General features: G+C 38.4%; 1 protein-coding gene across 6 annotated transcripts in view; it reads left to right on the top strand.

Moving 5' to 3' along the window:
- Positions 1 to 15997, top strand: part of clmn (calmin) — a 108533-nt gene extending 92536 nt beyond the window's left edge. For 5 of the 6 annotated variants that reach the window (XM_003214331.4, XM_062968437.1, XM_008108062.2 and 2 more), the window contains 6 exons: positions 178 to 260; positions 1469 to 2725; positions 4358 to 4545; positions 6082 to 6142; positions 8065 to 8129; positions 9849 to 15997. In XM_003214331.4, the coding sequence (XP_003214379.1) occupies positions 178 to 260; positions 1469 to 2725; positions 4358 to 4545; positions 6082 to 6142; positions 8065 to 8129; positions 9849 to 10011 (1817 nt within the window). In that variant the 3' untranslated portion in view covers positions 10012 to 15997. The remainder of the gene's footprint in view (positions 1 to 177; positions 261 to 1468; positions 2726 to 4357; positions 4546 to 6081; positions 6143 to 8064; positions 8130 to 9848) is intronic. The other variant, XM_008108113.3, reaches the window with a different exon arrangement.
- The last annotated feature ends 961 nt before the right edge of the window (positions 15998 to 16958 follow it).

Genomic DNA, 16958 nt, shown 5'->3' with positions numbered 1-16958 from the left:
TTTTGCACTAGCTGGAGGACTGACTGATAACTTTTGGGATACCTGACATCTATATTACTCTATGATTCCTTAACATTTAAATTGTGTATGCTGTCATTTTCACAAGTACACTTTGATTCACAGCTATTTTTATAAGCCTTAGTAAATGAAACAATCCTTGTTATCATTTCTCCCCAGACATCATGGTTGAGTCACCCGATGAACAGTCGATTGTGACCTATGTGGCACAGTTTTTGGAGCATTTCCCAGAACTGGAAAGGGTATGTGTTTTCCTTTCCCTCACTCCTAAACTCCCCTTGACAAGTATAATTCTGTCATAACACTCTTAGTGATGTTGTAATTTTATCATTTTGAATGGATTTAAAAGCCAAGATTGCCAGCATTTTTCCACATTGTTTTTTACTTTGCCTACTAAAAGTATTAATGTGTCACTGATTCACTCTATTTTTAAAAAAAGTTGTGGTGGCTTTGAGGCCATCTGTGATAGTTAAGATTATAAATTGTCTTATGAATGCTCCAAGGCCAATTTATAAGGCGGTGAATTTTAGAAGCACTCCTCATGACAGTCCCCATTGCCATTGCATCTGCAATTAAAAATGGATCAGTGAGTAGGTAATAGCAAATATTTGCAATTACCCAGAGATCTCGGAGAGCTACTGCCATTTGCAGTAGATAAATAGTTCTCATACTCTGGTCCTCCAGATGTTTACAGCCTCCGTTCTCAAATTCCTGTTGTTGGTCATGCTGCTGGGAAGACCAAAGTTTGAGAACCACCTCAAAAGACATCCAGATAACTGAACGTTGCTTTTTTCAGAGGCTTCTGTTAAGGAAGGCCTACTGAATTCATGAGGTTTACATAAGTCTTGTCTTTACTATTCAACAATTGATTCAATAGGTGTGTACCACTTTGAACTTGCTATTGATTTTAAGACACTGACTCCTGAACTGACTTAGAACAGAGAAGGGCTTGGAGGTATGTTACATCCAATCTGGTTCTTTGGAACAAGCTACTTTTGGGAAAACAAAGCTATGTAAGTTAAATTTTAAAGGTAAAATGGTGCATAAATGCCAAATTGTTTTTTTATTATTTATTTATTTACGATACTTTTACCCCGCCTTTCTCACCCCGAAGGGGATTCAGGGCGGCTTGACAATGTGGCAATAATTCAATGCCTTTAAAAACAAAATACAAAAACATTTATTTAAAAATAAAACCTTAAAATACAATTAAGACACAATTGAAACAATTAACATTTAACTCTGACAACAGAGTAATCATATGATCCAAAAGCAAAGTCCAAGTAATAGCTCCTAATTAGTGACGGTGTGATAGAAGGAAGGAGGAATTATTTCTCTCTCTATTTTGAGCTTGGCAAAATCCTTGAATGAAGAAATAGTTTATAATAAATGTCTTTTCAAAAAATGTATGAGTATAAGTTAATTATTATTTTTATCTAATGTCATTCAGGAAGATTTTTCAGATCCAGACAAGGAGTTTCCAGTTGAATCTACTTATGTCCATGTCAAAGAGTCACCAGGGGATGAAATACAAGGGAAGGTTTTAATTCTGAATGAAAATGGAGAGCACACATATACTCCTGTCCTAAACAGAAGCCACTCACCACCTCCCAAAATCCACATCCTGAGTTTACCCCTTGATCAGGAGAACCAAGAACGTAATGATAATCAGGATCACTCACTGTCTAATCACCCAGAGACTTTGAGAGGAGAACTCCAGAGGCCAAGCTCACTGCCAATAACAGAACCTATTGGTTTTCAGACTGGTCCTAATGCTGACATTCTCACCAAAAATGTGAACAGATCTGAAGGGAATCAACGGAGGATGAGTGAACCCCTGACACACAATGAGGACCATTCCCCAACCATTCTTATGTATCGCACCCACTCTCTTGAACCAGTTGAAACTGAAGAGTCAAAATCAACCAGCGAAACAAAAGAAACACCCGAGAGAAGGACTCGTTCCTTACCTTGGACTTCAAATTCACCTAAAAACATACGAGAGCATCAAACAAAGGACCTTGAGCATCCAATTTTAGATTCTCAGGAGGAAGAGAGTGCCCATAAATATGTATTACAAATGTTGCATGAGGAAATATCAAAGTTTCCAGAAAATCATGAGCATGCAAAGCAAGTGGCAGACAAGAACAAAATGCCTAATTCTTGCCAGGAAATAGATGAACCTGACTTCAGTGATACTTCTGAGGCATCGTGTCCATCTGAATGTTTTTCTTTACCAATCAGAAACACTCCCAAGAGCCTGGATATTACCAGCGAAGATGTGCCAGTGAGTGTGAAGCCACCAAATTCTTCTAAAGTTTCTGTAATTCCCCATGACCTCTTCTATTATCCACACTATGATGTCCCCATTTCAGAAGTGTTGGATGCCTTTGCCACACCAGACCAAGACTTAGACCCAGATCCATCCCTTTCAGAAAACAATAAAATCTGTGCTGAGCTCATAGTAAATTGTTTAGCTGAAAAAGAGACACATAGTCTAAACTTTGAGGAGGGCATTTCTAAGTTAAGCCTATACACCAAAGCACCAGCAACAGCAGAGGATAAAGGACTAGAAAAGCAAAAGAAAGATTCTCATAAGAAGTCTTCTCATAGCAAGGCTATGCCTGCAGGGAAGACTGTGTGCCTGAAAGCAAACAGCAGTGTATCCTCTGCTGAGAAAGATTCTGGTCACCCAGCTATCCCTGTGGTAATGCTTGTTTTTACTCTTGTTTGCATGAATGTATTAACTTTTACTATAAGCCATCTGGTTAGTTTTTAGAAGATTTCTTCTTTTGTATATGCTGCTTTAGACTAACTTGAAAAAGGGGCATCATTTGATAATAAAATTGGAAGCAGTTGAAAACATAAAATAAAAGAATACAAGTAAACCAAACTGTACAAGAAAGTCAATTTTCCCTCAGTTGTCAACCTTTAAAGCCTATGGATTGGTTTGCTTTTCTTGGAAGAGTATTAGAAAATCTATTTAGCATTATTTTGCACATTATACACCTTGGTTTGCCATCATTTGCATATTTGACAAAGAACTGCAGCTAATCCTGACTTTTCTAATGAGCACACCTCCATGGTAGTTTCAGTCAGCCTTTTGGTTATACAATTTCATTTCCTTTATATCCCACCTTTCTCCTGAGATGGCACACAATTTGGTTTATAACAAAGTTAAAACAAGAAAGAGTTATAAACACAATGGTAAAAAAGCTAAGGCATCGTGAGCTACCTTGGCCTATGGTTGGGTATTCTGGGAGTTGAAGTCCAAAACATTTGGAAGACCAGAATTACATTGATATCTATGTTACATCCTTCTTCAACAATTGTTTGAATGGGTCTGGTCAAGACTAACCAATAGAATGCCAGCCTATACCAATCTGCTTGGTGTATCTCTTCCATTACTATCCCAAGACTTCCATTTGGCACTGCCATAGTATCAAATTCTATATGTAGGAAAAACCTACCCAAAAGGAGAAGATCAGGTTGTAGGCCAGGGTTCTCAACCCGTCGGTTCCCAGGTGTTTTGATCTACAACTCCCAGAAATCCCAGCCAGTTTCTCAGCTGTTAGGATTTCTGGGAGTTGAAGATCAAAACATCTGGGGATTCACAGGTTGAGAACCACCGTTATAGGCACATAGCATTTTCCAGTCCTTTCTCTAACTTGAGGACAAGTCCAGTTTAAAGATAGGGAAACACAAGTAGGGAGCACCGGGCTTCTTTGAGGTTGCCATCTCCAGTTAGCACTTGGGCAGCAGAAAGAGAAAGTATGTGGCTCACCTGGACACAAGGTTTCCCACTACGTTAATAATATTAGTTTAAGTTACTTGTAGAATTTTTTAAGCATTTAATGCAAATTTGAAGTTTTAATAAGTGACCATATGGTCAGTAAAGGATGGTTTGCAGGGCTGCGTGAAAGGGCCTTTTCACATGTGACTCACGGTATATTAAACTCAGTGTCCTAGAAAGTTACATTTTTTCCTGTTTTATTCTTTTTTATTGTCATCTAAAATATTTTTTGCCACTTATTTGTTTATTACTATTTTTTCAGTCATCTGGTCTAAGTGTTTCAATGATCTATTGTACATAATGTTATTTATTTCTGATTCTTTTGTGGCTATGTTTTAGTATTATTGTTTAATTTTCATGTTATATGTTTAGGGGAATTTTATTTTGTGGGAGTAGCTAGTACAGAAATGTTAATATAATTGTTGTTTAGAAATGTAGACAGATATAATAATCACTAAATAAGTTCACCTTAAAATAAGCTTGTGTTGTTAAGCTTATATGAAGTTTGTATTTTAACACTGTTTTTTAAATGTGTGTGTGTAATAGATTGTGGTGAACGAGTTTGATACTGCAGCTGAAGAAAGAAAACCGCCAGAAGAAAAAAGTAAAAAGAAAGAGAAACGGAAAAACAAGGCAATTTTACAAGGAGAAAACCCCCAGAGTCCAAAAGCTTGCTCTACTCGGTTACTAGATAAGCAAGAAGATGAACCTATGGATCATCAGGGACTTTCAAGGTACTCTTTGTTTCCTTGCTTTCTGGCCATAAAACCTGTCTTGCCACTTTCCATGTCTGGTTTATTTACCTGCCATGTCTCATATTTTACTGAGCGCCTTGAGGAAATCCTAGACAAGTGCTCAGGTGACCAAATGCTTTTTGGAAGGATGTGATCCAACCAATATTCAAGGAACTTTTTGTGCCCAGTTGCTTTCACTGTTTCAATGGCTTCTGTCATAGCAGCAGTCATTCAGCTGAATGGGGCTTTCCCATTTGAAACCCGTTCACCTCTTCAAGCATGTGCTCACATATACTTAAAGAAATTGTGTCTGTTTGTTTTGTGTAGAAACAGCATTTGAATATTTCTACACAGAGATATAATTTCCCTCATACACACACAAAAAACCCAGCACTGTTGCCTGTGCAAAAAAAAAAAAAAAAATTGGGGATTTCTTCCATTAAAAATTATTGCATGGTTAATTTATGTAGAAAATCAAAAACTTTGGTTTTCAAAGACTTTGTGGGGAAATTGTTAAAGTGTTCATTGCTTTCCTTGGAAAATGCTTACAGTGCACCTACACTGTAGAATTAATGCAGTTTGATACTGCCTCATAGCAAGCCATGGCAGATAAAATGGTGCCAGAATGCACTGATTCTATAGCATAGATGCATCCTTAGTGGAAAAACTACAGTGTCACATTCAAATAATTCTACTTGCTTCCATTCACCTCTATTTTATTCTTTTATTTCCAAGAAATTTCCACCCTGCAGTTTTGGTAGCCTTCTAAGTAACTTCCACTCATGTTGGCACTTTCTTTCATACTTTGTATCCTCTAACTTAGTGGGATTTATTTTCATCTCATAGTGTTCACTATCATACCCTTTTCTGCCTGCATGCTACACTCCCTCACTGCGTAAAGAGAAGGGGTTACATAGCAACAAGTGGGGGTTACATAGCAGCAAGTGTCTACTAGCAGAGAACATGTGGCCTCCAGATGTTGTTCGTGTACATTACCTATGAAGTCTAACCAATATTTCCAGTGTGATAAATGGTGGGATATACAGTCCAGTAATATACTCAGGGCTATGTATTCCTTGGGTCGACAACATCCCAGAATCATACGTGAGTGTGGGGATTGGGTCGCTCTTTATCCAGAAGCCACTGGCTCATTCACAACACCTTTATGTTAGGCTGAGACTATTCGATTCTGTAAAATGTGGATGCTGGGATAGTGGTAGTAGTATTTTAGGCATTTTGGTTACACTTGAGAAAAGAACTTATATGGATAATATGAGTTCACCATACAGTACAAAGATTCATCTATATATATCCAAATGGAAGAGCCCCGTTTGTTTCTTTAACCATTTCCAGTTTGCTCCTCTCCAGATATACTGGGTTACTACTACCACTATCCCAGCAACAACATTGGCTAGAAGTGATGGAAAGTATAATCCAGTATATCTGGAGGCCACTAAGTTGGGTACACCTACTTTAGCAGATGACCACCTTTCAAATTAGTCCATACTTATATAATGTTTTATTTATGCTTTTCAGAATTAGCCATAGTGATCCCAATGTTGTTTTCCAAAGATATGTTTCTGATTCTACCTGTAAGGTATGTATATGGTTTCTTTTCATTCCTCTTAACAGCCCCCCAAAATGAACATTGAATAACATAATGCTAAATAGTTTGGGTTGGTTATACCTAGGATTTAAAGTCCAGTCTGATATATATACATGTGTGTGTGTTCAGAAGTAAGTCTCACTGTGTTCAGAAGGTTTTGCTTCCAGACTATAGGACTGTAGGTTCTGGACAGATGTTTTTTCCATTGTCTTGTGTGTGATTATCTCAGTTCGGTCATCTTAAATCAAGTGAAAAACCATTAATAAAGAAATCACTTTTTTAACCTGAGAGAATACCTCTCTATGAATTTCTAGGTCTTCCAGTATTACTGTATGGTCAACTTCCGTTGGATGCTATCCATACAATAACATTGGAGGACCATGACATTCCTAGAGATGTGTTTTCTCTAGAAATCTCTAGGTCTTCCAGCATGATCAGAGGAAGTTGACCATAGAATCACACTGGAGGACCAAGAGATCCCAAAAAAGAACATTTAAATTAAACCAATGAATAACAAAATGTGTAAAAGTTAAAACAACAAATGTGGAGGAACAGCTATATTCTTACAATTGGTTGGTTGCAGCTGTTGTGGGGGAAAGTAATAGATTATTGCAGGTGTATTATTTCTCCTTTCTTGTGGAAAGAATATAAACATTAGGTGAGTGAATTTTTGTATACACACAATGATCCAAGCATACTGTAACATTCTCTTCACTTATTCACTAGAGATCTCTTAAACCTACCAGTTTAGCTGGTTTCTTTTTCTATTGTAAACTTAGCAAGTCTGCTCTTAACCCAAAGGTGTTGAGAGTCCGTTTGTCTTGATGATTTGCATATATAGTTATGGAAGACTGGAGCTTGCTTTTGTTGGGCTTGATTAGTCATGGAAATGCAGTGTTTCAACAAATGCAATTCCAGTTAATAATATGGTATCAGTAATTACTCTCTGACTGGAATATGGCTGACTAAAGCAACACATAGAGGTGCAAGGTTAGTGCAGTATGGCTCATGTACTTGTGGGACCAGTGTCTGTGGTTTCAGTTACCCACATCAAAATGAATATGTTTTCTCTAGACCAGGCCCTTAGCCAGGATTTTGATTCATTTATTTTAATTTTTTTTGCCGGGGGGGGGGGGCTGAGTCTGAGTGAGAGAGGTTCTACCCTAGCAAACCTTTTGTATCGTTATCTCAATACCCCCATGTATATGGGATATATTGAGCATGGTGATCAGATCTTGATATGAATAAACATAACAGTTTAAATAATAAATGTAAAGCCTTCTCGCAGACCACCTTGAAGCCCCTCAAGCCCCCCTCCCACCTGGCTACATGCCTGCCCTAGACCTTTTCTTCCAGCATGATTCTGTGGTGTGCTTCCACCAGACATTGACCAAGGGTTGCATTGGAAGACCTAGATATTCTAGAGAATTGTACATGTTCTAGGTCCTGAATCATGATTCTATAGCAGGCATGGGCAAACTTTGGCCCTCCAGGCTGGCTGTTAGGAATTGTGGGAGTTGAAGTCCAAAACACCTGGAGGGCTGAAGTTTGCCCATGCCTGTTCTATAGTATACTTTTGCCAAAAGACATCAATAAAAGTGTTTGCTATTATCCACAGTTTTGCATTTCCACAGGGAGTCCAGGAATGTACCCCCCACAGATATAGGGGTCATAGTATACATACTACAGTGGAAAGGTTGAATTGCAGAACCCAGAACTCATTTTGAGGTGCATGCTTTATACATTATAACTCCGAAAACAATTTGTCCATACTGTTCCAAAATTCATTAAAGAAGCCCAGCAAAATAGATGGGATTAGACTGTCCTGATTTTATGTAAAATTGTGTCAGATCCATGACAATTTGGGGCACTTGGTTCCATTGTTGTTACAATTGTGGATTAAATATTTTCAGGAAAATGGTGGTGCTGATCTACAGATGAGCACAGCTGCAAGTGAAAGCACAAATCCTTCTATCAGGTGGGTACTTTTCTCTTCTCTTTTGTATTTTGAGCATTAAAGTGAAGACAGGTGTAATATTTAGCTACTTGGGGTGTTCATGTAATCATACTGAGTGCAAATATAGTTTGTCCTTCCCAAAGCCAAAGTCTTATAGGGGGAGAAGAATTGGAAACCAGGTTCTTCAAGATGGCAGGATGAATTTTCTATGAATTGCACTGATTAGAAGCCAGACATGATTACCAAGAAGTTTTCTAACCCAATCCTTACAGTTGCTGGTTTTATTCTTCATATAAAACACACATACATATATTCATACAAACACTCACACAAATTCTGATTTTGCTTAGAATAACAAAAATCTTGGCAGCAGCTTAAAGTTTGAATGCAAGAATATCAAGGTTTGGTGGCCAACTGAAGTGTTCTAGATTTTAGAATGCATGTCTGCCTTGCAAACCATGAAGTTCAAGGAAGCTGGGCTCATACTGTGGGTGCAAAACCCAATGCAACATCACTTTGACTATTAACTCTGCCTTCACCCTTTGCTCATCAATTTAAAACATAATGTGCTGTAGTGATTTGAATATTAAGAGACGTGCAACTGAATCTCCACTCAATTAAGTAAACCCATTGGGTGACTTTGGAACACGGGAAGGAAAAATAAATCTTGCCAAAAAAAGTTTCCCATTAATTCAAAGTTGACAAGAAAGCACGTAACAACAACAACGTTCTACAAAGCCAGAGACTTCCCTGCAGTTCCCCAAATCTCTTCCAGGAGTTGATGTTTAATTGTAACCATTCATAGAGGTGGAATGAAGAAGAATTTACATCTGAAAACTGTACATTTATCAGGAATTCTCCATGTTGCAGAGCTTTCATGCAAGGGCTATTTCTGCTAGATAGCATTTAAACTTTTTTTCTCATGAAGGAGAAGCCCAGCAAATGAAATACAATATGACTCCCATACCCACAGAACTGGTACCTAAATATTCCTGTTTAGGAATTTTTTTTAGTTCCTCCAGGTACTTCTGAGCTAATATACAATTGGAGGATCTAGCAGATTTTTAAAGAGGATACCTCTCTGAGAATGTTCCAAGTCCTCCGGTATAACTCTATGGTAACTTCTGACAGAAGTAATTCATTTCAATGGGACTCACTATTTTCTACAGTTCCTTTTTCCATAGTAAGTTCAGTAATGTATCACCCACAGATATGGGAATTATACTGTAAAAACACCACTGTATAAAAACCATAGTTGAAAATAGCAGTGACAGAAAATGAAAACAGCAGTGAACATTTCTTGTAGCCTGCCAAACATCAATGAACCCGGCAAACCAAATGTATTTATATAATGATGGCGATGATGATGATGATGATGATGATGATTATATTGATTAATTACCCACCTCTCCATGGGACTCGAGGAGAGGCACAACATAGTTAAAACAGTGAGATAAATTAAGCACTATTAAAATATTTACAACAAACACAGGTAAAATCTAGCTTATATATATATCCATATATATCCCATGGGCTTCTGAAATTCCAGATACTCCTTACTAAAGGATGGTAACAAAGGTGTCACATGGATAGGAGTGAAGAACATTTCATGTGAAAACAGTCCCTATTTATCATGAGATCCGAAGTAGAGCTTCCAGTCCTGAGCTCAGGAAATGTGTTCACATTTGTTATCTGTTCTTTTCTCTTTTCTCTCTCTCTCTCTCTCTCTTTTATTTCCAGGAAGAGAAAAGACACTGAAAAGAAAGAATCTCCAGAAAAGTCCAGCTCACATATTACTTCTTCACGGACAGACCAACCTGAGCTCTTTTACTTCATAATTTTCCTGTGGATACTTGTCTACTGCTTAATGCTCCTTCCACAGCTTGTTAGCAGCACACATTGATCTCTGTGAGTGAGTCAGAATAATAAAAGATAGCAGCTTGATGTGTTTTTGTTTATGTATCCCCTAAATCCTTTCCCTCAGGAAAAAGACACATCAGCCGAAATGGCAGGGTCTGGGGTCAGACCCCAAGAAGAACCCTGCGGGATCTGACCAAAGGCCAATCTAGGCTGGTTTTGTCTTCTCAGGGTGGACAACCAAATTTCTTTGAGGGGCCCACAGCAGGACGAGTAAAATAGCACTACCCTGCTCAGTCTCTAAGCAACTGGGCTTCAAAGATATATTGCATCTTATATCAGAGGTAACAGAGAGCCATCACAATTAGTAGCCATTGATAGCCATATTGTCTATGAATCTAGTCAGTCTCATTTTAAAGCCGTCTACATCAGTAATTAATTTTTAGCTGTCCTGAATATTCCACTTTTTGTCTTCGTTGGATGCTTCCAAGCTCTACTATTATGAAGGAAATATCTCCTTATCTTCTTTATCTGCACATCATATTTTATATACCTCTATCATTTTCTTTTCCTGGAAAAAAACCCGAGACATTGAGACTTTCCCTGATAGAATTCAGATTTCATTCCAAGGGGGTTCTTAATTTGTTTACTATTGTATCCTGTTATATTATGAAGACCAGCACATTTGACTTTGTGTACATATATTATATATTTATATATTGATAGATAGATCTATATAGAATGAAGTCACTGGGCTGATAATTCACAATTTTGTATGTCTGTGCCTTGCTTTATAGGATGCTAAAAATGTCTAATCTTTTAGGGGGAAATCTAGATTTAGTGTGTTCTAGTCCTCAAATTATTCTCATAATTCTAATTTATCTACAGCTATGGAATTTGCCAAATGCATATGTGTTTATGTATGTATGTGCGTTTTTTTGTTTTTTTTAAAGTTAGCTTCCTAGTAGATATTTCTGGTTGGAAAAAGTTGCCATTCTTTGATTAAAATTATGGATTTTTTAAATTGTTATCTAGCATGTTCAGCAAGTTAAGTTATGACAGAAAAATCAGGACTGGTCATAGGGTTCGTTATGTTAGTAATATGTACTGTGATTTAAGACTACAATTTAGCCATCTTGATATATGAGAAGTAAATAGATATTCCAGGTAGAAACAAAAGTGGAGGAGGAATCTGATTCATTTTCAGTGAAATGTGTAGGGGGGAAATCTTGTGTCTTTGAGTTATGAATGGGAGGGAGAGTGAGGGCAGCAACCCCTATTTTGAAATGCAATGTTCATGATGCTATGTTTTATAGATGGGCAGTGGCATCCTATCTATCAAGGAGAACCAACATGGTTTAGTGGTTTGAGGTTGAATTATGACTATGTAGAACATTGGGCGACCTGGGCAACTCACAAAGCCTTAGAAAAACCCATGGCCGTTCCATCACTATAAATCAGAAATGACTTGAAGGCACACAGTAACAATAGCAACATCCTAATTCAGAAGGTGTTCTCTCTCCATGGTATGACTGGGGATCATGTGGTATGTAGGTTCCACCCAGCTCTTACAGGGAGGGTTCCATATGTCCCTTTGGTCACTGTAGACCTATCCATTGTTGGGGCGAGGGAGGTGCAAATTAGATTCCAGGTGCCCTATTTTAGCTTCTAAATTGTGCTTCCTCATCCCTGGAATAGCAAAAAACTGGAAGTCACTTCTAATCACTACTAAGTGTCCATGTATGGCTTGATATAGATTCAGAAGAGCCAAAAATACCTCTGATCTGTAGCACATCACTGCTTCAATTCTAGAAGTCAGTATTGGCTATGAAACTCCAACCAAAATACCCTCTTGGGCTGGTTGATCTTCTCACAGAGCACCCAAAACATCTCTGCTAGCTAAGATCCGCAGACAGGTAAGCCAAAAATATGTCAGATGAAAGCAAGAGTGAAAACAGCTTAATTCCAAACTCCTTCAACCCAGCAACATAGCCAGAATGCCAGTTCACATACTGAGATACTCTTAGTGTGATTTCTAGTTTCACTTACAGAAAGATTTGAGTGGAATACAGCTTTCACTAGCTGATGGCCATCTTGGCCTGATAGTATAATGCTTCAAGCCAGGAACAGATAATTTGTTGTCTTGATGCTAACATATTAAAAGCAATTCAATCCATGGAATTTCCAAGGTAATTACCCAGCACCAGAGCTGCAGTGTGACTTATTTGTCCCGCTGAACTGCAGAGCTGTTTGCCTAAGTATTCCTACATGAATGTGTATCAGCTCAACAAACACAGGCTGAAAAAACAACTAGTTGTCTTTTGAAGATTAAGAATGCTCAGAAAAAAATTCAGAATGTCCTCATGCTGGCATTAAGAATGTAAGAAATGTAGTGCTGGAACAGTCCAGGGTCCACCAGGTCACCAGTTTGGCTCCCAGCTTCAGGCAGCTAGATGCTTACAGACAGCTTAGAAAAGGTACATGAAAGCAATAGCCATCATTGCTCTGTGCATCTGATACAGCAAGGCAGATTGCCAACTAAATGTCTGGCCGAACTAGATTTAGTCTGCAGCCCTTAAGCCCATTATTTGCTTCTTGATAAACAGCTGATCCATACTGTGAAGCTTCTTTTAGACTAAGGATGGTGAACACATTCCTATTAGACCAGGGCCCACTCTTCTAATGTGAAATTCTTGTAGCTGGAACATGCCTAAACTTTCTGATTTTCCACCTCCACTGTGTGATTGATCTCTACCAGTACAATGAAAAAGATGGAGAATCAGTGACATGTCTACCTCCATTCGAGGTAGTCATATGTAAGACCAGGTCTTGGACTGAGACAGGTGCTACTGTTGCCTTGGGTTTCCTTGCAATTGGCGTACAAAATATCACACTTTTCCCTTTGGGTCTGTCCATGCAATTTCAGATTACTTGATCCATCAAATTTTTCCTGAAATACATTCCCAATGCCTGGTCTCTGCAAATGAAAGCCAGACTCCTTGCTTTCTTTCTGCATCAGATTAGCACTGCAGTAAGAGACCTTCACTGAATAACATAAGTCAGTCATTTTTGTGTCATACACTTCTGGTTTTGTCCAGTGTCCTGATCACCAAAAGAAATTGTTCAGAAATTGTATTTGTCTACAGCTCTTCCTGCCCCCCAAGCTGGCTGTGAGTCACATTGTTTAGAATTGGAAGCCATCTAGAAAGAGCAGCATGGCACTTTCAAACCTGTTTGCCTCCGTGCTTGATGTGATTGATAGCCATCCAAAAAGATTTCCTCTGTTAGGAAAATAAGGATAACTATATATTATTATTCCCTCATCCCTAGTGTTCTTTTTAACATTCCAGAGCCATTCAAACAGGAGATTCCTCAGATCAAACCCTGCATAGTTTGCAGCCACTGCCCCAAATGACATGCAGTTAGTAGAATACAAGGGTAGTGAATAGCCTTTCTTCTGTCTCATAAGAAGAAAAATATGTTGTGTTTTCTGAAAATGAATAATTATTTGACATTGCAGGTAGAGTATCCCTTGTCCGAAATGCTTGAGACCAAAAAGTACTTTGAATTTTGTTTTTAAAAGGAGGATTTTGGAATACCTTTACAGTAGAGTCTCACTTATCCAAGCTAAATGGGCCGGCAGAAACTTGGATAAACAAATATCTTGGATAATGAGGACGGATTAAGGAAAAGCCTATTAAACATCAAATTAGGTTATGATTTTACAAATTAAGCACCAAAACATCATGTTTTACAACAAATTTGACAGAAAAAGTAGTTAATATGCAGTAATGTTATGTTGTAATTACTGTATTTACGAATTTAGCACCAAAATATCACAATATATTGAAAACATTGACTACAAAAATGGCTTGGATAATCCAGAGGCTTGGATAAGCGAGGCTTGGATAAGTGAGACTCTACTGTATTTGCATATAAACACATAATGAGATATTTTGGAGCTGGGATCAAACTCTAAACATGAAATTCATTTATGTTTGATATACAGCTTTTCAACATAGCCTAAAGGTAATTTTATAGATTATATTTTTAATAATTTTGTGCATTAAATGAAACTTGTGCACACTGAACCATCAGAAAGCAAAGGTGTCACTATCTCATCTGTCTATGTTAAGGGTGTCAAACTCATTTTCACCAAAGGCCACATCAACCTTATGGTTTCCTTCAAAGGGCCGGTTGTAATTGTAAGACTGTATAAATGAAATTCTGTTGGTCTGGCATGGAAAGCTTCACAGGCCACATAAAATGACATACTGAGTTGGATTTGACCTGTGCGCCATGTATTTGACAGGTGTGGTCTATGTGGATACGTTTAGATTTCAGAGTATTTCAGATTTTGAAATTCTAGACAAGGGATGTTCAAGCTGTACCAGCATCATACAGGCCTCATCCCAGATGTCAGTATTCCAGATAACTTTGCATAGTATTGCAAGCTGCACTCTTTGATGGGGCCAATAAAGACTGTGACATTATTAAATCTCTTCAGCTCTCCAAGCAGCACTCTCTAAATGTGGGAGGTCGAAATTGAATTGTTACTCATAACTTGAATCAATGAGAACTTGGTAAATCAACTTTGATGTGAGTTCGATTAGAGCAGGCATTGACAAACTGCAGCCTTCCAGGTTTTTTGGATGTCAATTTCCACAATGCCTAACAGCCAGTAGGCTGTTAGGAATTGTTGGAGTTGATGTCCAAAACACCTGGAAGTTTGCCCATGCTTGCATTAGTGTTCTACTTTAGCTGGAACTAACAATTGTATTAAATTCGTAGGTTCAATCCCTATCAGTGCCGTCCATAACAGCCCGTAATTGCCGAGATGCAGGGAGTTGTGTAAAAAAAATCAGGCTACATGTATAAGCTATACATGAAACATAAATGAATTGAATCCTGTTCAACTATATTGTAACCTTAGATGCAAACGTGAATGCCCAAAATAAAAAATGCAACCCTCCTTTGGGGTTTCCTCACCCACTGGACCAAACCAATAACGTATAGGGATTAAAGCGAACTACTGCTGCTGCCTCTTCTAGCTTGTCTGCTTTATTCTCATTAATACCTTTTGCCATCTTGACCACATTGATGCTGCTCAGTAGAAGGAAAACAACAATTGCTGGAGTTTCAGTTTTACAAGGTCTGTAGCCAAATAGTGCCTGTACCTTGCCCAAACTACAACTCCAGTGATTCCTTGGCATTTATCCATGGCAGTTAAAGAGGGATGTTAAACCACATTAATTCTACAGTGTAGCTGCATCCCGAGTCACCTAGCCTCCCTTAACAGAGCCTGAGAGTGGCCACTAAAAAAGCCCTCACTCAAACCTTGAGAAGACATATCTCCAGTGCCGATGGGATTGAAAGAAGGGCTGCAAATGAAGACTTTTAAACACAGGCAGACAGCTAAACTGCCTCATCATCCTTGGAGGAAAAGTGGGATAGAAATATAATCAACAAATAGAGTTAAACTGTTTTCTGGATAGAACTACAGTCTTGCAAATTCCTTCTCCATTGTACACTGCAGTTCATGTAGTAGGTTGGTGTCCTATACACATTTCCTGGGAAGAAAAACAGCCTGAATTTTCCAGGACATGTGACTAAATGTGAATAGGACAGTACTGTTAATGCTGATTACTTGACTCTATAAACTACTAGTAACATTTGACTTAATTAATTTTACTTTGGTCAGGGAAATATTTGAACATTTTTCTTGAGATGGGACAATCTAAAAGATGGATTTGCTGAGGAAAGTATGTATTTAAAAGCACAGAAATAGGTTAGCACATTACATATTTCGGGTATATTTTCCTAGTCAGACTATACACTGAATGTTTGCACTTAGTCTCAAACATATTTTTTAAAATATGAAATGTTTTATGTACGGCTGAAACAAAAAGCAAAGAGTTTTTGGAGGGCTGGTGAACGGTTAATTTTTTAAATGATGCAATAGAGAACAGCTTGAAACTGTATTTTCTAATGCCACAAATTTTGAAATAAATGGATGGATTTTCTGTATGAGAGGGATGTTGTCTCTGTACTTTTCTTTTAGGAATACTTGCAAAGTACTGGTCATTTAAGGAAGCTGGGTGGCTTTTCAAATATTTGCATAAAAATTTTTTTCGTGTCAGGAGCAACCAGAGTTGCTTCTGGAGTGAGAGAATTGGCTGTTTGCAAGGACGTTGCTCAGGGGACGCCTGGATGTTTTGATGTTTTACCATCCTCGTGGGAGGCTTCTCTCATGTCCCTGCATGGAGCTGAAACTGATAGAGGGAGCTCATCCACGCTCTCCTCAGGTGGGATTCGAACCTGGCAGCCTTCAGGTCAGCAACCCAACCTTCAAGTCACAAGGCTTTTATCCCCTAGGATAACCAGTTCTGGGGAGAAACAAATATACTGTATTCTACCTTTCTTTCTAGAAATCTCTAGGCCCTCCAGTGCAATTTTGTTGTCAACATCCAGTGGAAGTTGATCATATAGCAGTGCTGGAGAACTTAAGGATTCCTAAAGAGGTGTGCTGTGAGATTTAAAACGTGTTGTTTTAATTCAGTTTTTCCCACTTTTGTTGGAATTCTGCACCTGTAATTCTAGTGAATTTAGAGGGCTGGCCAATGTTATATATTACAGGCTAGTAGCCATGTTGCTTTATTTTTATCTGGAGCTCAGAACTGTATGGCCGAGCTGTGGCACAGGCTGGTTAGTAGCCAGCTGCAATAAATCACTTCATGAGTTCGAGGCCAACCCATGGTGGAATGAGAACCTGACCATTAAAAATAAAATAAATAGCCCCTGCTCGTTGCTGACCTAAGCATCCCGAAAGATAGTTGCATCTATCTAGTAGGAATTTTAGGTACCACTTATATGTGGGGAGGCTAATTTAACTAATATACGACACCCTAAGAAAATCGCAGTGGATGATGAAGCAGCTGCTCCCCCTGTGGCCGGAATCGAGCATACCCTGAGGAAGCTGGAGAAGTTTAAATT

The sequence above is a fragment of the Anolis carolinensis genome, chromosome 1 (assembly GCF_035594765.1).
Source record: "Anolis carolinensis isolate JA03-04 chromosome 1, rAnoCar3.1.pri, whole genome shotgun sequence".
Taxonomy (NCBI): Eukaryota; Metazoa; Chordata; class Lepidosauria; order Squamata; family Dactyloidae; genus Anolis; species Anolis carolinensis.
This window is presented reverse-complemented; position numbering and strand designations above follow the sequence as displayed.